This window comes from Natator depressus, chromosome 24, assembly GCF_965152275.1.
Source record: "Natator depressus isolate rNatDep1 chromosome 24, rNatDep2.hap1, whole genome shotgun sequence".
Classification (NCBI taxonomy): domain Eukaryota; kingdom Metazoa; phylum Chordata; order Testudines; family Cheloniidae; genus Natator; species Natator depressus.
The window spans coordinates 7453908-7476987 of record NC_134257.1 but is presented as its reverse complement, the minus strand read 5'-3'; the positions used below and the strand labels follow the sequence as shown (position 1 = coordinate 7476987).

The 23080-nt window shown below is 60.8% G+C and overlaps 1 protein-coding gene across 1 annotated transcript in view; it reads right to left on the bottom strand.

The window, feature by feature from the left end:
- ADAMTSL4 (ADAMTS like 4) overlaps nucleotides 1-23080 on the bottom strand; it is a 58154-nt gene that overhangs the window by 10381 nt on the left and 24693 nt on the right. The window contains exons 5-9 of the mRNA XM_074939009.1: nucleotides 18270-19075; nucleotides 16230-17556; nucleotides 14449-14551; nucleotides 3236-3372; nucleotides 1630-1834 (exon numbers count right to left, since the gene is read on the bottom strand). Coding sequence (XP_074795110.1) covers nucleotides 1630-1834; nucleotides 3236-3372; nucleotides 14449-14551; nucleotides 16230-17556; nucleotides 18270-19075 — 2578 coding nt within the window. The remainder of the gene's footprint in view (nucleotides 1-1629; nucleotides 1835-3235; nucleotides 3373-14448; nucleotides 14552-16229; nucleotides 17557-18269; nucleotides 19076-23080) is intronic.

Below are 23080 nucleotides of genomic sequence, written 5' to 3'. Positions count from 1 at the left end.
CCGTGTAGATTTTGCACGCATGTCTCTGTGTGTCGGTGTACAGGTGTGCCTGTATAGATCTGCGTGCAGTTCTGTGTGTGTCAGTGAACGTGTGTGTGTGTGTGTGTGTGTGTGACAGTGTACTGGGGTGTGGGTGTGAGTGTGTGCGCACATGACTGTGTGTGACAGTGTACTGGGGTGTGGGTGTGAGTGTACAGGTGTGTGCATGTCTGTGTGTGTTAGTGTACCGGGGTGTGTGTGTGTGTGTGTGTATGTCAGTGTACAGGTGTGTGTGTATATGTCCATGTGTGTCAATGTCCACGTGTGTATGTCTGTGTGCATGTCAGTGTCCACGTGTGTATGTGTATGTCAGTGTGTGTCAGTGTACAGGGGTGTACATATGTCTGTGTTTGCCGTGGACACATGTGTATGTCTGTATGCACATATCTGTGTCTCATTGTACAGGTGTGTGTGTGTTTATGTCTGTGTGTGTCAGTGTCCACGTGTATGTCTGTGTGCACATCTCTGTGTGCCATTGTACAGGACACGTGTGTGTGTCTATGAATGTGTGTGTCTATGTGCCCATATGGAGGTGTCTGTCATGGGGTTCAGGTTACCCGTGTGTCCATGTGTGTGTGAGCCTGGCCTGCATGTGGGTGTATCTGTGAAAGAGTGTGTGGGTAGGTGCACATATGTGCATGTATCCGTGTACCTGTGCATCTGTGTGCACGTCTCTGTGCACACAAGTGTAGGTGCATTGCACTGGCTGTCCCAGATCCCATTAGAAAATGGCCTGAGCTGCAAAGTGCCAATCTGGACCCAAACTCCTCCAAGCCTGGGAGCGGCTCTCCCAACGCAGCAGCTCGTTGCCCCTGTCTCATGCCCCTAGCCGGCGCCAACACCTGGTGTGTCAGAGGATACACTTGCCTAAAGCACTGAGCTGCATGGGAGGGAATTTACCAAACCCCTTCCTGACCATGCAGGCGATCAGCCGAGACCCTGGAGCAGGACAGCTGCCTGCCCTCATCTCAGCTGGGTGTGACGTGTCCGGGTGTGTGACAGCTAGGTGCGGCGTGCCTGCATGAGGATATGGTGTGTGCACACAAGGTGTGCATGTGCAAAGTGTACAGGTGATGCAGGAGAGGTACATGCCAGGTGTACGTGTATTAGGCACGTACGTGCAATGCATCTGTGCAAAGTGTGCTCGTGCAAGGTGTGCGGGCAGTGCATGTGAGCTGGGCATGTGCAAGGAGCGAGCATGCAAAATGTACGTGCCAGGTGTGCATATATGAGACACGTGAGCGTGTAAGGTAGGCGAGCTAGGTGCACATGTGCTTGTGATACCTGTGCGTGAAGTGTGCAGGCAATATGTAAGCCACATGCTTGTGCAAAATGTGTGTGCAACAGCTGTGCGCACGTATAAGGCACACAGACACGTGTGTGTGTGTGTGTGTGTGTGCATGCTCGTGTGCAAGGTGTGTGCATGCAAGATGTGTGAGTCCAGTGTGTGTGTATATCACACGTGTGTGCATGCAAGCTTGCACAAGTCCCAATGCAAGTGCAGAGTCCCTTGGTGTGACAAGCTCGGTCCCAAGAGGGACCCGTCCTCCCAATCCCATCCCATCCCACCCAGCCTGTCCCAGCCCTTACCCAGGTAGTTGGGGCTCCGGGTCATCTCGGTCACGTTGATCCTGGTGGCGCCCTGGGGGATCTCGAGGATTTTGTGGTAGCCGATAGGCACGTTGGAGTCGCTGAAGTTGCCCACCACCAGCTTGCAGGTGGAGTGGTCGCCCCCGCACACCCCGCAGCTGTCCAGCGTCTGGTTGGACCCCAGGACCCCGTCGCAGCCAGGGCTCTGCAGAGCGAAGGCCAGGGAGAAACAGGCATGCGAGCTGGGATGGGACAGAGCCACGGCAAGGGCCCTCCCCTCTGGCCACCTAGGTCCACCCCTGCCAGCCCCCCGGCTCTCCTGCCCTGCCAGTGGTCCCTGTGCAGAACAGACCCGGCCATGTGTGGCACAAGTACCCCACCGCCCTGGCCATGTTCTGACTGAGCCCCGGGGCCTCCCCTCCCTGGGCGAAGTTTGGCCTGGCTGAGGGTGGCCTGGAGAGGCGGCAGCAAACCCACATCGTGCTAGGAGCTGGGCCGAGACCCGACCCCCTCACTGCCCGACCCCCTAGCCCCAGGGGACCCCCCTGCACCTCTCCGAATAGGCCCTGGAGCAGCCTGTCATGGGGAGAGGCGGTGAGTCCCAGAGAAACGAACCAGGGTGAGCCCCTGAGAAACTATTCAGGGTCTGCTTTAAATCAGGGGGCCGCCCCCACTCTCGCCCAGGTCTCAGCCGGACTCCATAAGCTTAGAGATATGTGACCACATCGGCCCCATCCCCCACGCACCCCTCCCCAACACAGGCCCCTCTGCAGCGCTTCCCCCATTTCCTTCCTGTTCCCTAGAGGGACCCCAGAGCAAGGGGGGCTTCCCGACTGCAGCCAGGGGAGCACCCCTGCTCTGCCAAGAGGTGCTGCTGCTCCTAGGGGCAGCCTAGCAGCTGGTCCAGTTTTGGGGGGCACAGGGGTTTCCAACCTCTGAAGAGCCCAGCTGAGCCAGGCAGGGAGGGGGACCTGCACTGGGCCAGATGTTAAACTTGGGGGTTAAACACCGGGTATAAATGACCCCCGCACACCCATGCAATCAGAGCTCAAGGTCAGGGAGGAAGGGGTTAATGAGGGAGGAGTACATGACACGGCGGGGAGGGTGCTGGGAGATGGGACAGGCCACCAGAGAGGGGCAGGGGTGCGTGGGAAGGGCAGAGGGAGCTGAGTTGGTGGGCGAGGGCTGCTAGGTGGGGCCGGGCTCTGGGCTTCCCCCGCAGCGTCCTTCCCCTGGGGGCTTGGATCACAGATGCTGTATATCCCCCCGGGGGCTGCCCCATGGCTCCCTCCTTTTGCACCAAGGGGGAAACTGAGGCACGGAGCATGGGCACCACTCTCCTAATGTCACTGAGGATGTCAGTGGCTGAGCTGGGAAGAGAACCCAGGAGTCCAGGCTCCCAGCCTGCTGCTCAGACCCAGAGACGTGCCCATGCCCCACTCCCGGCCAGAGTCTGCCCTGTTCCCCCTCCCCAGCCCCTCTCCCTTCAACTCCAGCCACAGACAGGGCCTAGAGCAGTGGGTCCAGGGCTGGGGGGGCTGGGGAGTTGTCCCAGAGCACAGAGCTCCCCCCTGCACGTACACGCCCCCACCCCCGCCTCACTTACCAAGCACTCTCCGGCCACGCAGATGTCGAGGGAGGTGGCCTCGCACGGCGTGCCGTCCTGCACCTTCTCCGTGTGCCGCACGTAGAAACGGTACCCCACCGGGCGGCAGTTCAGCTCGCAGCGCTGGGAGCCCCGCACTGCAACGACACGGAGCCGGGGCTCAGGGCGGCCCTGCCAGGGAGAACCCGCGGGCGGGCGATGGCCGCACCTCGAGCCCCGACCAAGAGCGGGGAAACTGTGCGCCGGGCAGCCCCAGTGGGAGCCCGGCCTGGCCCCGGAGAGCTCCCAGACTGGATCGTCGCCCCCTTTCCCTGCCATTGTCCCATGGAAACAGACGCCAGGCGTCCTGGTGGCAACCCAACGCCCGCTCATCCCTAAAATGGGGCTTTCCCAGGGCACAGCTAAAGGGTGGGGTGGGGAAGATGCCCCACTGCACCCAGGGGTGGGCCCTGGCCGGCCTGGGTGACCCCCCACAGCACACGGGGACGCTGACAAGCATTCGTGGGGCTTACTATATCCTGGAGGGGGATTAAGGGGGCTTCTCAGGGGGGGAGGGGTCAGATCAGGGCATTGCCCCCCCCCCCAAGCTGGTGGAGCAAGATGAGGCTGGTGGGGATGGTAGGTTCAGACTAGTGCCCCTGGCGGGTGGGCCGTGCACCCCAACCCCAGCTCTGGGCATGGGCTATCTGCCTTCGTGAAAAGCAGCCGCTCAGCTGGGACTGACCCCAGGGAATGGACCAGGCAGGAGGCCAGAGAGACACCAGGCTGGGGACCCAGCGGGGGTCGCTCTGGGATCCAGGGGCCGCATGGGGAGCCGCCCGGGGGCTCGCAGAGAAACCAAAGACACGTTATCGTTGGCAGCGTGTGCTGCCTGGAGCTTGGAGGAGCCCACGGAGGGCTGCAGGTGCATGCACGGGGCAAACAGGGCGCTCACTCTTTGGGATGGGACAGGAAAGAAAATATCGCGTCCGGGGGGACTGCTGGGGAATTTGGCCTGCAGAAGGGAATTGGTGGCAACCTTGGGGAGATTGCTGGGGGATCTTTAATGATAGACCAGGGTTTGGGGGCTCATCTGCCCCCCCTTGCATTGACTTAGAGGAGAGAGCGCCCCCTACTGAGCCCCCTCACCCCCCCCCCCGCAGCACAGGGCTCCCTAGCGGGGCACTGACTCAGAGGGGAGAGCGTCCTCTATTGGGCTCCCGCCCCCTAACCCCAGTTTGTTTCCAAGATCTCCTAGCCACCCACTAGCCCAGCCCGGCTCTGAGTACTGGGGCCCAGGGGCCTGGCCCGGGGCATTTTGGCATCACTGCTGAATGTCCAAACCCTCCCAACCTCCTCCCTGGGTTCGGTAATGAAACAGGGTTGGGGCGGGGGAATCGAATGCCCACCTTGTCTAGTCCTTCCCAAGCTCCCCACCCTGCAGGCTGCATGCCACCCCGCCAAGGGTTAACCCCCCTCTGCCGGCCCCACCTCGCTTCAGGACAGGGTGGGGTGGGGGAGCAGCCAAGGCTTTTTAACATTTTCCACAGTTTATTTTACTAAGAGCTGCTGGCTCCGGGGGTGATTTATCACCAAAGGTCCCCCCGCCTCCCGCCCCCCCCCATCCACATGGCTCCCTCCCCCCTGCCCCCTGGGACGTGCGGCGATTGGCCTTTCACTGCCCCATCTCGCCTGGCAGCCCCGGCTGGCAAAGCCTTGGGGCTGACAGTGGGGTTAGGGAACAAAGGGCTTTTTGTGCGAGCCCCTCCCCTCGCGTCCCCACTCCCACCGCGTCCAGCAGAAATCCAAATATTGGCCGGGAGCAGAAATAATACAGAGGGGGAGGGGCTGGGAGGGGGAAGCTGCTTTCACCCCGTTGCTTCCTGCTTACTCCGGCTTTACCCCGGTGGAGCGCATGTGCCTGCTCCTGATTTCCCCCAGGGTCGCGGGCCAATCGTGGTCTACTTGGGATGGGTCTGGCGTGAACGTCCAGCTTTCGGTTCTTGCCAAGCTTTTCCCTGCAGCATCACTAGCCCCGTGGGATGATGCGTAGCCAGGACCGGAGGGCATTGCCCCCGGAACACGAGAACGTGGTGGCTGAGCTCCTGGCTAAAGGCCGCACAGTGCGTCTCCTGGACGTTGACAGCTCTGTCGGGGGGCTGGATGGCAGCCAGCGCCCAGCCTGGCTTTGTCACTGGGGTGTGGGGAGAGGAGGAAGGATGGCCCAGTGGTCAGTGCAGTAGCCTCAAACTTAGAAGAGCTAGGGTTGTTTCCCTGCTCTTTCCCCAGCGTCCTGTGTCCCCTCGGGCACATTACATAGGCCCAGCTTCTCCAAGGTCGTTGGATGCCTCACTCCCATTAATTAGCCTTGCCCACAAGCGTGTGTGTGTGTGTGTGTGTGTGTGTGTGTGTGTGTGTGTGTGTGTGTGTGTGTGTGTGTGTGTGTGTGTGTGTGTGTGTGTGTGTGTGTGTGTGTGAAGATAAAACCATTACAGATTGGGAGATGCCGGTATTACAGCAGTAGCAGCCAGTAAATAGCGAGCCCAGCTCCTGGAAAGGAAAACCGCCTGGCTCTAAATCCTGGAGAGGTTTGGGGCTGCTTCTCTGTGGGCCAGACACCTTGGGAAATCAGCTACACCAGGGCCAAGCGGGGCGCAAATTGCTGTTTGCTCAGACGAGCCGCGTCTCGCCCTGACGTGGGTGGGCTGGCAAAGACCCATGTCCTTTGCGCACCACAGTGGATAAGAGAAAGGGCAGAGGGGCCCTTTTGACTTTCCAAATGCCTTTGCTAAAGCCCTTCAAAGAAAGCTACAAAGGAAACGAAGGGCTTATCTAGGCAGAGTTTTTGTCCTCTGGTCTAGGCAGGTTCTTCGGACAGTCCAGCTGTGCATTAAGCCACGGGACTAACCCCTACCTACAGCCCTCTGAGACCAGCGGGGTTAAAGTGGGTCAGGCCCTGTGTTGCGGCTGCAGTTACAGCGAGTCGTCGTCCCATCAATTTAAGATCTGCCAGAAGCTGCATCAGTTAAATGGCTTTTAGTTCAGCTTTTGGGTGCGGACGCTCGTCTCTATGTCAAACTGTTTCTCCCGGTTTAACTTGCATCTGTACATTTCCCCAGCAGGAGCTGGGCCAGGTTTAAATCAATGTAAGAGCATCGCACACCACAAGGCACTGGTTTCGCGAGGGCTATACTATCCTGTAGCTGCACAGTTAAAGCAGTGCCCCACTCCCCACTGTGGGTGGAGTTACACTGATAGAGAGGGGATTATACCATTACAGCATCAGTCCATAGGGGAAGAGGCTGGAAACTGGGAGTTTCTGGGTTCACCAGAATAACCCTCCATACACACACCATGTGCTCTGCTCTCGGCCGGCCTCGGGGTCTGACCCCAGCAGCCGCTCTCCCCAGCATCTTCTGGCACCATTCTGCAGAGAGTGGGGAAAGGGCTGATTACGGGGCTCTCCAGGCATCTGAGAGGGAAAATGGAGGGGGGACCAGAGAGAGAAGGAGAAAACAGGGATGAACAAAGCAGTGGGAAGAGAGAGCGAAAATGAAAGATGGAGGGATGGGGAACAAATGCAGGAGAAGACTCCAGCCCAGCCTGGCTGGCCGCCCACCTTTTTCCACCACTATCATTCTTCACAGGTCATTAATCACTTGGGATGACTTTCTGCTTTCCCGTTTCCAACGTAAAGGTCCCATCCGTCCGGGCCCTTTTCTTCCCCAGGCCTCTGAGTCTTGGCCGGAGTCTCAGGCCCGCTGCTTCCCTCCCCACCCCGCAGATCGCAGAGGCAGATCACAGGGCAGAATGGCCGGGTGGTTTCTGGGTAACCAAGCTCACTGAGTCACCAACCCCACAACATAATCAAAGCCCCGCCCTTTCACATTGGGAGCCAAATGGGCGGTTTACCTGGCAGCGGTTGCACCTTTGCAGGGCTGTTCATTTGCACGGAGGCGTCTGAAGCCAGAGCCCCCCGCCCCCGCTGGCTTGCAGTGACACTTGGGGTACGTCTCCCTGGCAGCTGGGGTGCGTGGCTGCAGCACGTGGCCCCTGGGCCTCTCCACAGGTGTCAGTCACACCCCCAGCTGCAGTGTAAACGAACTCCTTGCATCGGTCTCCTCCCACTGCAGGAGCCGGGCTCCTAAATGCCTTCTAAAAAAAGTCTCTTGGGAAAATGACCTCAGGCCTGAAGTGACCCCCAAAAGCAGGTGCCAGGCTGCACCGCCTCCCCCCACCCCCATTCAGTCTCACGGCGCAGCCCCGGCCATCCACTACGGCCCACCCGTGATCTTCACAACCCTGGGCAAACAGGGCAGTAAAGAGACTTAGCCCTCGGCTCTTAGGTCAGTGGTTCTCAATCAGGGGCACGTGTACCCCTGGGGGCACGCAGAGGACTTCCAGGAGGTAGTCAACTCATCTAGATCAGTGTTTCTCAACCTGGGGGCTCGCAAATGCAGGGCCAGCATTGGAAGTGGCAAGCAGGGCAATTGACCCAGGGCCCCAGGCCACAGGAGACCCTGTGAAGCTGAGTTACAGGCTTCAGCCCCGCCGCCGGGGGCTCTGGCTTCAGACGAGTCTCGCAAGTGAACAAGGCTCACACTGAAATGTAAGTGTAATATTTATATTCCAATTAATTTATTTTAGAATTATATGGGAAAAATGAGAAAGCAATTTTCCCGTAATCCGTGACACTATTGTATTTTTCGGTCTGATTTTGTAAGCACGGAGTTTTTAAGTGAGGTGAAACCTGGGGTACGCAAGACAAATCAGACTCTGGAAAGGGGTACAGTCGTCTGGAAAGGTTGAGAACCACTGAGTGTCACGTTCTCTGCCCCCCCCCCAGGATCGGTCTCGAGGCGGTTCCAGGTCGAGCGCAAGGGCTCCTGCCCACAGCCCGGGTCATTTCTTGCAGCCCCATCCCGCCCCCCCAGCAAAGGTCATCGGCACCTGATCTCCCAGCCCCTGCCCCTCTGCGGGACAGGGCTCGTTGTTAGGCTAGGAAGTTCCTGGCACAGCTCCCCAGCCTGACAGATCACCGCATACTTCGAAGCAAACGTCTGCAGGGCCCCCTGAGCTCCCCCACCCCCGGCCTCGCTCCCGCCCCACGCCAGTCTGGGTGATTGAATCCGGCTGTGGAGCTGCGGTAAGAGTCCAGGCCGCTCCGGTTGTAAATGGAGCGTGGGCGCTGACGGGAGGCGCGTGGGACAGCGGAGGTGGGAGCTGGATACGTACGGACTGGGGCAAACGTTTGTTTCCAGTCAGGATTTTGCATTAGGCTAGTGGGTTGCAGCCTTTTCTGTAGCCGGCCTCCCCTCCGGCTGCGAAGTCCCGCCCCCGAAAGCCTTTTGTGGTACAGAGGAATAAGCTGGTATCCCCTTTAATACTGTGCAGACCCTCTACTGGTGCTCACCGTGTTTTGTTTTAGACACGGCCAGAGCAGCAGGCGCGTGGCATCTTCTACAGTCCAGAGCATGGTGAGCGCTGCTAGAGGGTTCACAAACTGTTTAAAGGGACGCTGCCCTATTCCTATGTGCTGCATGCTTCGCAACTCCCCCCCAGCCCTGCAGTAAAACAAAGAGATTGACAGCCTCTTTTTCAATCTGTCTCCTCCTGAGCTATCTGCCTGACCCTCCAGCCCCTCAAGCTGCTGGGCACTCAGCGCCTTGGAGCATGGGGGTGAATAATACTCAAGAAGGGTGTGGTCTGAGCGCAGCACTGGGGGCTGAGGGGGACAGGAGAGCCCTCACCAAGGATAACATCCTACAACTGCTGCTAACTGACAGTTACTCCTTTAGCTCAAGTTCTGATGCTGATGGACTGAATGCACCAAGTTCTGACCCCAATCCAGATGGACCTGAACCCACTGAGATCTGACCTCCCACAGAGTTCAGGGGGAAGGGAGGGGTGCTGTGGAGGCGAGGTTGTACCCAGAGTTGCTCTGTCCTAGTCCCCATTGGGTGACCCTGCCTTGCCCTCCAACCTGGCACCTCCCCTCTCCCTGGCGTGCTGTGGGTATCGGGGCTGGTTTAACGCTGGCCAGAAGTCAGGGTGCGTCCCAGCAGCTGGACACAAGACATCCACTTGAGGGACAGGCGGGAGGCCCCAATTCTGCCCTGGATCGCGCTGCACGACCTGGGTGCCACCCCTCCCACAGCAGAGCGAGTGACCAGAGATGCTGGTGCCCTCTGGTGCCAGCTCAGGGGAGGGGTGGGCACAGCCGGAGTGGGACCCTTTAATAATAATAATAACCCAGCCAGGGTTTATTTTCCCAACGTGCTGTCTCAGCGGCTGGAGGCCACGGCTCTACCCCCGGCCAACTGGAAAGAACACAGTGTTTGAACAGAAACGCTATTCATCCCTCACGTCCTCACCCCCCAGCTGGGCTCGGCAGCCGAGGGCTGGCTGGGCATGGACGGTAGAAAGGTAGATGCGTGGGGAGTGCGTGTGCGGGGCATGACCCTGCACATCTGGATGGGAAGGGGAAGGACCTTGCACATCTGGATGGGCTCTGGCTAGCTTTAGCCCCTGGAAGGAGCTGAGAGACAGAACAATTCCCCCAGCCCCCAAATCAAAGTGCATGGCTCTGAACCTACAGGGCCTGCTTTACAATGCAAGATGGGGGGGCCCACATTGGGCAGAGCACAGAGGGTTGGAGCAGCTGGCCAGCTGAGGGAGATCTGGGTCCCTGCCCCACTGGGACAGGCTGGGATATCCAGGCCCCTGCCCCACTGGGACACCCCAGGAGATCCGGGCTCCTGCCCCATTGGGACACCCCAAAAGATTCAGGGCCCTGCCGCACTGAGCCACGCCAGGAGATCCAGGCCCCTGCCGCACTGGGCCATGCCAAGGGATCCAGGCTTCTGCCTCACTGGGACATGCTTGGAGATCCAGGCCCCTGCCCCACTGGGACACACTGTGAGATCCTGACCCCTGACCCATGGGGATGCACCAGCAGATCTGGGGCCCTGACTCATTCGGAGATCTGGGCCCCAATCCACAGGGATGAGCCTCTCGCCCCATGGGCCCATCACTGGGAGTTGGGGATAAGGCAGCGCTGGATCCGAACTGTAGTGGCACCAGCAAATTCACTTTGGAAATTATCCCCCAGAGGCGCCGGGTGGGGGTGGCTGCCTTTGATGCTGCCGTGGAGCTGGATTAGCAAAAGCCCGTCCTCGGAAAGGCCCCAGCTGCGCTGAGCTAATCATGGACTCCAGGCTGGTCCAGCCCTGGCCGTGCAGAGCCGTTAATAAGTCGTGTCCTTGTATTAACTGGCTAAAGCTGCTTAGGCGGCCTGCGGCACCGAGCGCAGGGAAATGGCCAGCACCCGCTGATAACACTATTTAATGAATGCTCAGGGCGTCGTTAGCTACCCTGCAGTCCCCCACACCCTGGCTCAGGGGCTCAGCTCAGCGGGAGGGGGCCCTGCTACCTGGCTCTGGGGCAAGCTCAGAGATCCGTTTGCCCTGGAACTGGCTCCCCCACTCGTGAGCAGCACACCCCATGCCAGAGCCCCGGGATACGGACAGGGAGGGTTGGATGTCCGGACTCCTGGGTTCTATTTCTGGCTTTTTGGAGGGGAGTGTGGCCCTGTGGTTAGAGCTGGGGACTGGGCACCAGGACTCCTGGGTTCCAGTCCCATCTCTGCCACTGACGGGCTGTGTGATACTGGGCCAGTCGCATCCCCCTGCTCTGTGCCTCAGTTTCCCCACCTGTGACACGGTCGATCCCTGCCTCCCAGGGAGTTTGATTCATTGTGTAAAGCACTTTGAAATCCTCGGCAAGATGGGGCTGGAGAAGGACGAAGAGTCATTAACAGAGATGCTGCTGCCAGCTGCTTGGCTGGGTTTAGAAAGGAATCTGATAAAGACCCCCTTGGCAGCAGCCTGACGGCTAACAACCCCCACCCCAGTGCCAGACCCACGGTGGGCAGGGCATGGGGAGAGGGGCAACCCCTCGGCTGCAGGGTGGAGACGTGAGATGGGCTCTCCCCAGGGAAGGCAGAGAGGCTGGCGGCTCAGATGCGCACAGCCCTTGGTTCTGCTGCGCCCGGTGCACAATGAACAGTGTAGCGTCAGCTGGTTATAAATCTTCCAGCGCTTAATCAATTTGCTATGCACATCGTTAGACCTGGGCCATTCCGGGGACATGGCGGGGGGCGGGGGGAGAGCACAGCAGGGTGGGCAAGGCGGCTCTGGCAGGGGATTGTTTGCAAAGGGGTCCTGCAGGGATGGAGGGTGCCAGCTGGGGGTGGGGGGAGTGGAAAGAAAGAAAGAAACGTGAATGGAGGAGAGAGATGAGAGCGGAGGAAGAGACAATGCAGGAAAGGAAGGAGAAAAAGAATGACAGAGACATAAAAGAGAAGATGAAAGAAAAGACCAAAGAAGAAGAGAGTCGGGGAAGGCAGCCAGCCAGCGGGCCCAAGGCGTGGGGCGCCCGCTGGCACCCAGAGTGGGTTCTGGATTCCTGCTCCCCCTGCCCTGCCTGATGACCGAGCTGGGCAGAGAGCCCCGGCAGGGCATAGAATAACAGACCGGGTGCGGGGCTGATGCCATTCGGTGATTACTGCACAGGCCATCGGCCATGAGAAAGGGGATTACGGCCGAAAAGGCTGGATCTGCCGAACTCGGCAAAAAACACCTGCCAGCCCTCGTGCCATGGACACGGGGGAGGAGGGGGCCTGGCACAGACAGCAGGGGCGGGAAGGGTGGGTGGAGCGGGCACCGCAGCACAGAGATAGGGGGCTGACTCCAACCTCCACTCGCCCCCCCCTCCCCCAGCCAGCTTCGACTTTTCTCCATCCAATTCGGTTCGTGCTGAAATATTCCAGCCTGGGTCTCGGCCTCCGGGGACTGTGGGGCACAGAGGGGCTCCTCTCAGGGGGTTTCCTAGGCACTCCTCACCCTCAAATCAGCTAGTGCTGTGAGTGGGAGGTGGGGGAAGCTGGGACTCCTGAGTTCCATCTCTGGTTCTGGGAGGGGCGTGGGGCCCAGGGGTTGCCATTTCAGAAAGGGAGCCAGTGGCTGGGGTTGCAGCTGCTGCCTGCACCCAGAAGTGGTGACTGATTTAACAGAAGATCCCCCAGGGTTCCCAGCAGCGACCGGACGAACCAGTTTGAATGAGATTAGAAGTGACCCCAGTGCCCCGGGTCAGAACTGGCTGCGATGCCCTGGCTCAGAACCGAGATCAGATTCCTCAGATCGGCATTGGAATCAAGCCCGTCGCCTCCCCCGATTGGAACTAGCCCTGCCCATCCGGATCAGATGCAGCCCCTGGTCCCCTCTGGATCGGAACTGCTCCCTGACACACAACACCTGGATTGGGACCAGCCCTTGGCTTCCCCCAGATCAGAACTGGTGCCTGGTCCCCCCAGATTAGAACCGCCCCCCGGACCCTCTCTGGATCAGAACTGTCTCCAACTCAAAGCAAATTGTTTTCCAAAGTTTGACACTGTGCTCTTACGGATTATTATTTAATTCTCATCCAGCCCTGCTGCAGCTGCCCCCGAGACCTGAGAGGCGTCAAGGTCCTGCCCTCCCACCCGCCTGTGCCCCCCCACTCCCCGCAACCCCTCAGCCCCTCCAGTCCGTGCCCCCTCTCCCGCACTCCTGCTGAGGACACAGCGAAAGGAAGTGAGCAAACTCAGAGCAAGAGAGTCAGGGGCTGAGGCAGGAAATGGGAATGTCCCAGCGCCCTGCTGGGACCCCAGTCCCCACCATGAGGAACCCCCCACCCCCTTCCTTAGTACAACAGCCTCCCTGGAGAGAAGTTTTCCAGCTAATTGGCTTCCAAAGTGCCCTGGATGCGGTGATTTAAGAGACAAAAGGCCCTTTCCCTGCAGACATGCTCACAGCCAGCAAGGCACACGCAGTCCATGCTCACATGAAACACACACGCAGATCCATGCGGTACATGCAGGGAGGAGCCCGTGGACACAGCCGGAAACACACGCACAAAGCATACAGGGAGATCCATCCAGGCACCATCCTCGCCCCACATGCCGCACACAGATACACGCAATCACGCTTCTGCACACGCCAGCCCCCAAACTGCTGCCGTGCTCAACAGGACACCCACGAAACTGCCCCCTGCCCAAACCCCAGGCCCGGGTTACGCTCCAGAGCACTGAGAACTAACCGGCTCATCAGAGAGCAACCCAGGCTGTGGGAAAGGCTTCTCAAGGACACCCGGCACACACCCTGCTCGGCCGAGGGAGCAGGGCAGTGTGCTTCCATCACCAGTGAAATGAGTTTGCCGGGTTCAGCTGAGCGCCACCAGACAGTGCCGTGACCTACTCCCTTGGCTGGGAAATGTGGACACATCTCTGGTTCACACCCGTCAGCATGGGTCACCCTGGAGCCGACAGGATAGACGCGCCCTGGCCCAGCTGGGGCCCATCCGTCACTGTGTGTGTACACAGGCCCGACAGCCCCTTGGCCGTGGAGAACATGTCCCCCAGGTGCAGAGAACAAACCCGGCCACCAGGAACGAGGCGGGGTGGGAGCAGTTGCCTGCGCCCGCGCGGGAGCAAAGGAAGGGGAAAGGACCCAGAGAGCGAGAGGGGCCGCAGCCAACAGCCCCCGAGATAAAACCAGTCCAGGATGAAGCTGAGCACACGGCCCCTCTGCAGTGCCACCGTCAGCCAGGGGGGAGGGAGCAGAAAGCAGCGAAGGCCAATCCCAGCTGCAGGCCGGGGTCTCAGGGCCACAGCCATCGGAGAGCAAAGCTGCCCATCCCAGCTGGGAGCACCGAGGGGTTAAACGCAGGAGTGGGGGGCTGGTCCACAGCCTGGTCTCAGGGCTCTGTGCGAAAGGAGCCCGGTGCTTTCCTACTTTGGTCATGGCACGAGGCCGCTGTGCGCCAGCCCCTGGGCTGGAACGGGAGGGCAGGGTGGCCGGGCAGGACTGAGGGGCACCTGCAAAGCTGTGCAAGTGGGGAGCCCCAGACTCCACCCGCAAAGGGGGCTGCGGGTCGGGATTGAGGGGCACGGGCAGATATGAGTGAGGGGGGAGGGCTGGGATAGCAGGGGAGCTGTGGGTCGGGACTGAGGGGCACCGTCAGAACTGTGGAGAGGCAGCGGGCCCAGAGGGGGCCCCTAGCCAGCCCACCAAAAACGCAGGCACCCCCTGGGAACTCCAAGCCACGGCAGAGCAATGAGATGGTACCGCACGGGGGTCCACTGGACTTCCCCCTGCCCCGTAACCGAATGCCAGTCCCGGCTCCCAGTCCCCTACCGTCTGTGAAGGGCTCCCACTGGTAGAGGCGGCCCATGAACTCCTGGGTGTTGAAGGCAGCACACTGCACGGCTCGGGCGTCGGGCTGGTCGGCTGGGCAAGGCTGGAAGGGAAAGGAAGCTGGGATGCAGCTGAATCTGGCGCTAGGAGACGCCAAGCAGGTCTCCACATGGTGGCGCGTGTTGCTATATCAGTGCCCGCCACCAACGTGAAATACAAATACCCTGGGCTCTGAAATGCAGCTGCCTCTGGGGTGGGGCATGGCAGGTCTTTACCAGCCACACAGCAACGCGGCGCAGAGATCACTTGTGCACAGCCGAAATGCGGCCTCCTCTGGAGTGGCGGGGCAGCACTTGGTCAAGGGCCACATAGCAACGCTGTACAGAGGTTGCTTACTCAGTGGCAAAATGCAGCCACCTCTGGGGTGGGACATGGCAGCTGTTCATCAGGGATTGCTCATGTGATGCTCATCATCCTTTCTTTCTCCTTCCCAGCATCCATCCTCCCCTCTTCTCCTACCCCATTCCTTCCACTCTTTGCCCATCCCTTTTCTTCCTTCCACAGCTTAGCCACCCCCCATCCCACCATCTCTCAATGGAAGGGATCAATCCCTTGCGTCCGCAAAGCCCTCGAGGTCCCAGCTGCGGAGAAAGATGCTATGGGCCGTGAATGCACGTTCTTTGCCAGAAAGGGGGAGCCATTGCCATGGAGTGCTTGCCTTGTTTGGGCACCTTCCCTGTGAAGATCTCCAGGTGCTTTAAAAATGTTCCTGGAGTTGCATTCAGTGAGGCAGGAGAGGGCTGTCCCATTATACGGGGGGAAACTGAGGCAAAGAGAAGGGATGCGACTAGCCCGGGGCCACAGAGAGAACCAGCGAAACAGAACCCAGGACTCCTGCCTCCCAGTCACCTGCTCTAACCATCAACCCGCTCAGCCCCCTTCCCTGCTCTAACCACTGGAACGCACTCCCCTCACAGAGTGAACCCAGGTGTCCTGGCTCCCTCCCCTTAACCACATGACCTCAAGTCACCAGACAATGGGGCCCCTAAATAACTTCTTCCCAACAGCCCCTGTAACTCTCCCAGCATGCCCTGGGCCCTGTCCTGCACCTCCAGCCCTCACAGCTATTTAGAGGAGAAAGTTCCCGCCAGCCAATGGGGGAGGTTTGGCCGGTGTTGTATAAACGAGCGGGATGGGTGATTTATAAGCCCTGTGCTCTCGGAGCACGGCAGCGGGGCTCGCCTGGAACCGGCTGGGCCTGACATTTGTGTATTTTTTCACTGTTTATTAAACCAAAAAAAAAAAAGGATAAATTGGCACGAAAAACCCCATTAGCAACCAAATTGCTCGTTGTCTGCCTTCCCAGCTCAGACGCTCTCCGCTTCGCTGGCAGCTGCTTCCCTAGATGGACTCGAAGCCTTTTACTGTTAAATGGACGCGGACCCCACAAGATAGTTTGGTCCCGCTGGCTAAAGTGGAGGAGGAGGGAGTCAGGACTCCTGGGTTCTTTTCCCGGATGGGCTGGGTGACCTTGGGCAAGTTGCTGCCCCTCTCGCCTGTAAGATGGGGTGGCTAATACTGTAATAAAATGGGTGGGTATGTGTACCCAGCACTGCCCTCTCCTGGAGGGAAGCAGAGCTGATCACCTGTGTGTCTTATGCCCTATACTGCTCATGGAGAATGGAGATTCTCCTGTAGGGGGTTTGAAGCATGGGGCTCAAAGTGCTAGTCCCACCAGGGGGAGGTATCCAGCGCCCCGTAGGGAAAGCAGAGGCCCTTACCTCCTGCCTGCAGGCTTTGAACTGCTTGCTCTCCCCCTCGCAGTGGAAGGTCTCTGTGCCGGGGTCGTAGAGATTCCACTGGGGCACCTCGCGGCCCGGGTGCAGGCCCAGCCTGGGCCTTTGCCCCCTGGCCTGGAACTGGACGGGGTTGCCACGGTGGAGCAGCCAGATGTCCGGTTCTGCCAGCCGGTGAGGCGAGGGCTGTTCCACGAAGAGGCTCTGGGAGGCCCGGGTGCCGTAGCCGCCCGGGTGGTACTCGTTCTGTCTCTGAACACGGGGCCTGGCCGGCTGGTGGAGATGGGAGGGTGCGGCAGGGTCAGCAGGACCTGCTCCCTCTGGCTGGGCCAGGTGGGTGGCCTCAGGCCCGGGTTTTGGTGCTCCTGCGGCCCGATGGTGGGAGCGGGGATGGGGGTGGCCAAATTCTGGTGTCTCCTTGTGGCCACCCCCTGCCCCGTGTCCCTTGGGCTCCAGCTGTGCCTCCACGGTGGAGCTGTGGTTCTTCAGCACTTCGTGCGTGAGGCGCAGCTCCCCCTGTGGCCGAGGGGCACGGCCGCTGCTTGGGGCCCTCTTTCCCACGGGTGTCCCAGGGCGGGCAGACTGCTGGGTGCCCCTTGTGGCGCCCCCGAGCCTGTCTCCTCCTCCTCGCTCGGTGGGCGCCTGCGCTCCCGCCCTCGGGCGCGACTCCCGTGAACCTGTCTCCTCCGGAGCCGTTGGCTCTCCCCCGCCAGGCCCTACGGTGGCCGACGGAGCCCAGCCAACCTGCTCCGTGGGAGAGAGGCCCGGCTGGGGAGTGCCCTCCGCAGTGCGATGCCGGGCCCCTCGTGGCTCTGGGGGCGCTGCTGCCGGCTCCCAATTCTCTCCAGGACTCGCCTCATCCGCCGAGGGGCCTGCGTGGGACTTGGCTGTGGCCTCGGCCTTCAGTGGCCCAGCGCTGCCCTGCTCGGCCATGTGGGGCTGGCGGTGTGGAGCAGGCCCATCTCCCCCACCTCTGGGACTCGCCCTATGCCCTGCCAGCTCGGAGCTGTTCTCTGCCAGCGCTCCAGCCTGGAGCCGGGGCTGCACAGAGTCCTCCGCTGGCACGGCCTTCCTCTGCTTGTGGTGCGGATGGTGCTCGCCCTTGGCCGGCGGCTCCTTCTCCCGGCGGGGGGCTTCCTTGGCCTTGCGCTTGGGAGTCTTGGTGGGCAGCGGTGGCTGGTCGCTCGGGGGCCCTGGGTGTCTCTTGAACCGTGGCGTGCCCCCCTCTGCCACCTCCTTGTGCAGGGGCAGCGCAAAGGGCACCTTCCCGTAGCCATATTTACCCGGTTTGATGGACTCTCGAATTCGAGACCTGCAATGGGGGGGAAGTGTTGTTACAGGCTCTGCATAAACAGAGCAAAGGGGGAGCCAGGGACCCACCTGTCTTCTTGCCCCTAGAACGGGCATCCCACCCAGGACAGTGGGCAAGGAGGGAGCTGGCTAACGTGTGTGCCTACTGGCTTCAGAATGGCACGCCTTGTGTCACGAGCCCTGTACTGTACACAGCTCAAGGGGATTCTCCCACAGTTTAGTGGGGGTGCGGCTAGGCTTCTGGAGTGGGAGGATCTGAGCTCTCTCCCTGCTGTTGCCACAGGGCATTCCAGATAAGGCCTGACATATGATAGTGAGGATCAGCTGACTCCTTTTCAGTCTCTGAGTGGATTTAGCCCTGAGGGCCATGGCGGGTGGGCGGCCGTGGGGACCCAGGCCCTGAGTTTCCATTTCCCAGGGCAAGGACAGAGACGGGGCCTGCACCCCACCATGGTCTCCATGCCCAGATCCAAGGTATTTTGGTGCCTATGGGAGTTAGGATCCGAGCCTCCCAGCTGGGAGGGGGCTTCAGAGCAGAGGCCAGGGCAGTAGGAACAGTGCCGGGACCCCCGCCCTCCAGTCAGTGACTGGCGGACAAAGGGCACCTGACCCAACGCCCAGAGCCAGCCTCTCCCTCTCCCTCGCCTCCCACCCCGGCCAGGTTGCGAGCCCAGGCTCTGCCACTGAGGACCGACGGGGGAACCCGGCTCTCACCTCCTGGCGGCGCGGGACTCCTGTGTCGGGGACGTCGCCCACCTGGACCCGAGGGCACCGTGTCGGGAGCTGCCAGCTGCGCTGCCCGCCTGGTGGCTGCCCCGCCGCTCGGGTTTGAAGAGCGGGAGGGAGTCCTGGGCGGGCAGCCGCGCCGGGGCCGCGCCGCCACGTCTGGAGGGCCTCTGCGGGCTGGAGGTGGCGGGAGCGTCTGGGTGGCGCAGCCGACGCGAAGAGTGGGCCATGCTGCGGCTGGAGGCGCCTGCTTTGCCAGACGGGTCCTCTTCCCGCCTTGGGGCTCCGGGGGCGAGGGCTGGGTCCCTCCCGCGGCTAGAGGGGCGGGAGGAGGCGTCCCGCAGCGGGGATGAAGGCAGCTGCTCGGCGGGGAAGGACTCGCGGCGGATGTATCTGTTCTGGGGCCCGAAGCGGGCGGGAGGGGGGGCCGGCCGGGTGTGGCTGGGGCTGCTGTGGAGGGGGAGGGCAGAGCCGGTGTGGAGGGGGAAGGCAGGCCCCGGTGGGGATAGAGGCGCCCCTGACTCCCCATCAGTGTGAAGGGGGTAGGACGGCCGGGGCGGGTAAGGATTGGCCCGTTCCTCTGGGTACAGGGGCTGGGCGTACGTGCGTGGGCCATGAGGGCCCCCCCAGGGGGCTCGCAGATAGGGGGGCAGGCAGGTGCGGACCCTTTCCAAGACCCCCACCCCACAGGGCTGGGAGCAGGACGACCACGGGCCCCAGCCGCTCCAGGCGCCCGCCACTTGGTTTCCATCTCCGTCCTCCTCGGGCACCTGCCGAGACGTCCGCTGCGGGACCTGCAAGGGCACAAGGAGACGGCCCCGTCACCGGGGGGGCTCCCGCAGGAGGGGCCTGTCCCCAGCTCCAGGCCAAGGTGACGCTGCCGCACCAGCTGGGCTTTCACACCCTCCGGCTGGCCATGGCTCTGAAGAGCAGGGGACTTCAACTCCACTGGCCTGGCCTCAGTCGGAGCCTCCCACCTCCACCCCGTGAGCATCTGACCAGGGGCTCTCATCCCCTCTACACAGCTGAACGCCTGACCCAGCAGCCCCATGCCAGCCAGGACTCAGGGATGGCGCTGGGTGCCAAGGGGCAGCTGTGGCCCAGGTCTCTGGGGCTGAGACAGACAGAAAGACGTAGGTGGGCAGGGAGAGCCTCCTGGATCCGGCGGCGGGAGGGTTGGTACCTGGGAAGAGACCGGAGATAGGGGAAGAGAAGCCAAAATACGGGGCTGAAGGGAAGCGGGCCGGGACGAGGGGCACGGACCCGCCCACTCAGCTTTTCCTTCTGTGTCCCTGCTGCGAAACGCGGGGCCCTTCCCCGTCCCCCCCACCTCAGCTGGCTCTGCCTGGCCTGGCCTCTCCCGGGTGCCTCAGACAGAGGGACAATCCCACGCCAGCCGGGGCGGGTCCAGCTGTGGGGAGCAGGCGGGGGAGTTTATCGCTGCCCAGCTGTTTGCTGCTCCTCACTACAGCATCCCAAAGGCCCCTGGGCTGGAGGGCTCAGCCTTCGCCAAAAAAGGAAATTAAGAAAACAGACGTGCTCGCCAATATTTGGCATGGTTCAGGAGACACTAGTGCTTGGCTGGATTTTAACGAGGGCACAGGTACCGTGGGGAGGGGAGAGGCCTGTTAAACCCACTCGGTGCAAAGCAGAGCACTGCAATTCCCCCCCAACAAACGTTCCTCCTGCGCCCCACAGTTTGGGGCCTCCGCTCTAGTGGCTCGGATCAAGCCAGCCAGCCTGGCTACAGCCTGCGAGCTTCACTGGGCGAGCTATATATATTTTTTACAGCTCATTCATCAAAAAGATGGAAGGAGATTCAGCTAAGGTTCAGCATCTCCAGGGGAAGCATCAATGACCCCTGGCGCTTGTAGAGCACTTTTCATCAGGAGATCTCAAAGCACAGTGCAAAGCAGGTCAGGATCTTATCACCATTTGACAGATGGGGAAACTGAGGCAGAGCAAGAGGCGGTCAGGGGTAGAACCTGGTTCTCCTGAGTCCTACTCCACTATTCTAGCCACTGGGAAACACTGGCCCTAGGCTGAGAACTAGCAACTCATTCCATGCAGGCCAACAGCAAACAGCTGCTACATGGGTGTAATGACTGTCTCCCAGTAACGCCCCAGGCTGCATTCAAACCAGTGATCTAGCGCCCCCATCACACAACCTCCCCCCACAAGCCTGTCCAGGCCCCCGTGTCCGCATCAGAGATTTCCCACGTTTTTCTTTTCATTTCCAGGGACACTGGAAAGCGCCGGCCGGGCGTTCCACACTGAGACCCGGCTGCCCTGTGCCCAGCACATTCCTCTGCCCCCTCCTGGGCCAGAGAAGCAGTGGAGATGGGTGGAGGGAAAGAGATTTCAAAGGATTTGGGGCCCACTCTCCTTCCCCCCCCAAGAACAACGGCACCTGAAGGACCGACACAGTCAGGCTGAGAGCTGAGGGCCAAGTCTGCTGCTGGCGTCAACGGGCGCCGTTCGAGTGGAGTCGGTCTGGATTTACGCCTGCTGGGGCTCAGGCCCACGATGCCTCAGAGCCTTTCCGGCACTCAGAAGCATAGCTACCCGTGCAGTGTAAGCCGTGGGGGCAGGGCTGAGTACAGCCCCGCTGCCCCTTCACACAAGGTACCTCCCTGGAGCACTGGGGCAGCCCTTAGACTGCCTAGCCAGAGCTGGGAGGCTGCTTACAGAGCTCTAGTCCCAGCTCTGTCACTGACCCGCTGGGCGACTGTGGCTGGCTATCGTGCCTCAGTTTCCCCTTTGGCTGTTCAGACTGGGAGCAAGCGGGCAGGGACTGCCTCGCACTCTGTGTCTCTGCAGAGCCCAGTTGGGGCCCTTCGGTGCTACTGTAATCCTGTGTCCGACTAGGCAGAGCACTGGCCTGGCCCGCAGGTTCCAGTCCAAGCACTGCTTGCGGAGTGACCTGGGGCAAGTCACGGCCCCGTGCCGTGCCTCAGTTTCCCCTGCTGTAAAAAGGGGGGCTTTGCCAGCTGCTGAGTGACACCCAGAGCCCCTGTCCCCAACCCTCAGCTGCACACCCCAACCAGCAGGGCCCGCCAATCCAAATCCCAAACTCCCCCAGCTGTGGGCCCAATCCTCCAACTGCTGGTGCCTCGTACGGCGGTGCGCCCAAGCGGGCGTAGCACGCCAGCAGATCAGAGCAGCTGCGTGTGGCGCTCACTGACTGTGCACAACGTGCAGGGCAAAGGGCAAACATCGGCTCACGACTTGGCTTTTGCTTGGGGGCCTCTGGTTCCTAAGGACGCTGGCGCAGGAAGGGCTGGGGGGGGGCCACGGGGACTGCTCGGCAGAGCCAGGGAAAGCTCCGTTTTGCGACACACGGCCGGGTTAGCAACGCTGCCCCGGAGAAAACACACACAGAACCACCCCACCCCGCAGAGCGTCTGGCTTCCCCCTCAGCCCAGACTGCTGCTGATTTCCAAGGGCTGTAAACTCCTAACGCGGACAAGATGCTGCTCCTGCCCCCGCCAGCGCTCGCTGCAACATACCAAGGCCGCAGGGAGGACACTCTGCGCTGGCTCGGCTCTTTGGGAATTTCCTCGATGACGGTGGTTCAGAAGCTCCCACCCTCCCCTCCAGCATCCCGCTCCTCATGGACTTGGCCCGTGATGTGACACTGTGTTTTAATGCACGTCTCCCCTGCCCCTGCCTCTCCCCCAGCCCGCAAGCAGCCCTGACATGCAGGCTGCCTGCAGAGCCCCTCCAGGGGAGAATCTGGCAAAAGGAAGCGGCCTTTTGCCTGGAGAACCTGCCCATCTCACTCACTTGGTGCTCTCCCATCCCTGTTCGGTGCCGCGTGCACGCAGCTCCCACAGCGTATGCAAATCCCAGGGCAGAATCTGGAGCCAAGCTTAAGCCTCTTTCTCCCACTTGTTTCTGTACCTTCCTCTGCTACTGGTTAACCCAGGGCCTGATCTTTACTTGTTCCTCCAAGGGTGGGATCCGGGTGTGTGTTGGGGGGGTTGCTCTGACCCTTAGACTATACTTCCCTTCCAGAATCGGGAATGGAACCCAGGAGTCCGGACTCCCAGCACCCCTCCTACTCTGACCACTAGACCCCATCTCCCCCCACCTCCCAGCTGGGAATAGAACCCAGGAGTCCCGACCCAGGAGACAGCCCCCCCACAGCTGCTCTGGCAACACTGTGACTTTCCACTACACTTGTGATCCCTGCACACAGGGCCTTGCCTGGCCCTCGGTGTAATTTAGAGCAGCCCTGAGGTTGCTCTAACTCATGCTCTGCTTCTCACAGCCCCATATGAGCTGGGGGAAGCAGAGACTAGCCAGAGCACAGTGTGCCTTAGCAACATCCCAGGTCCGTCCCTGGGGTGGGGGGGGTGGGCTGGGAGCAGGGCGAGCGCAGGATGCTTACGCCAGGGGAGGCCCCGGGATGAGAGCTTTCTCAGGGGAATGTTTCCTGCCTGTATAGCATAAAGGAGCTGCACCGTCATTGAGAACCAGGTCCCAGGGGGTTATCCCTGCCCCACCATTCCCACTTGCTCCTGCTTTGCCTGATTTTAGCTACCTCTGGGGAAGAACATGGCAGCTGTTTAACAGCCCACAGCAACCCCCCCGGCAATGCAGTGCTGGAGTACAACATACCCAGCCCCAAGGGAGTTGATGGAGGGAGAACACCATCTACCTCCAGTTGGGACTGGCCAGTACAACACCCCAAAAAGCACCAGGAGATTGTGACTGATCAGGTGCAGCCAGCACGCTCGGCGTCACCCCCACAGAAGGGAGAGCACCCCCTAAGGGGCACCTCCCCAATGCTTTCC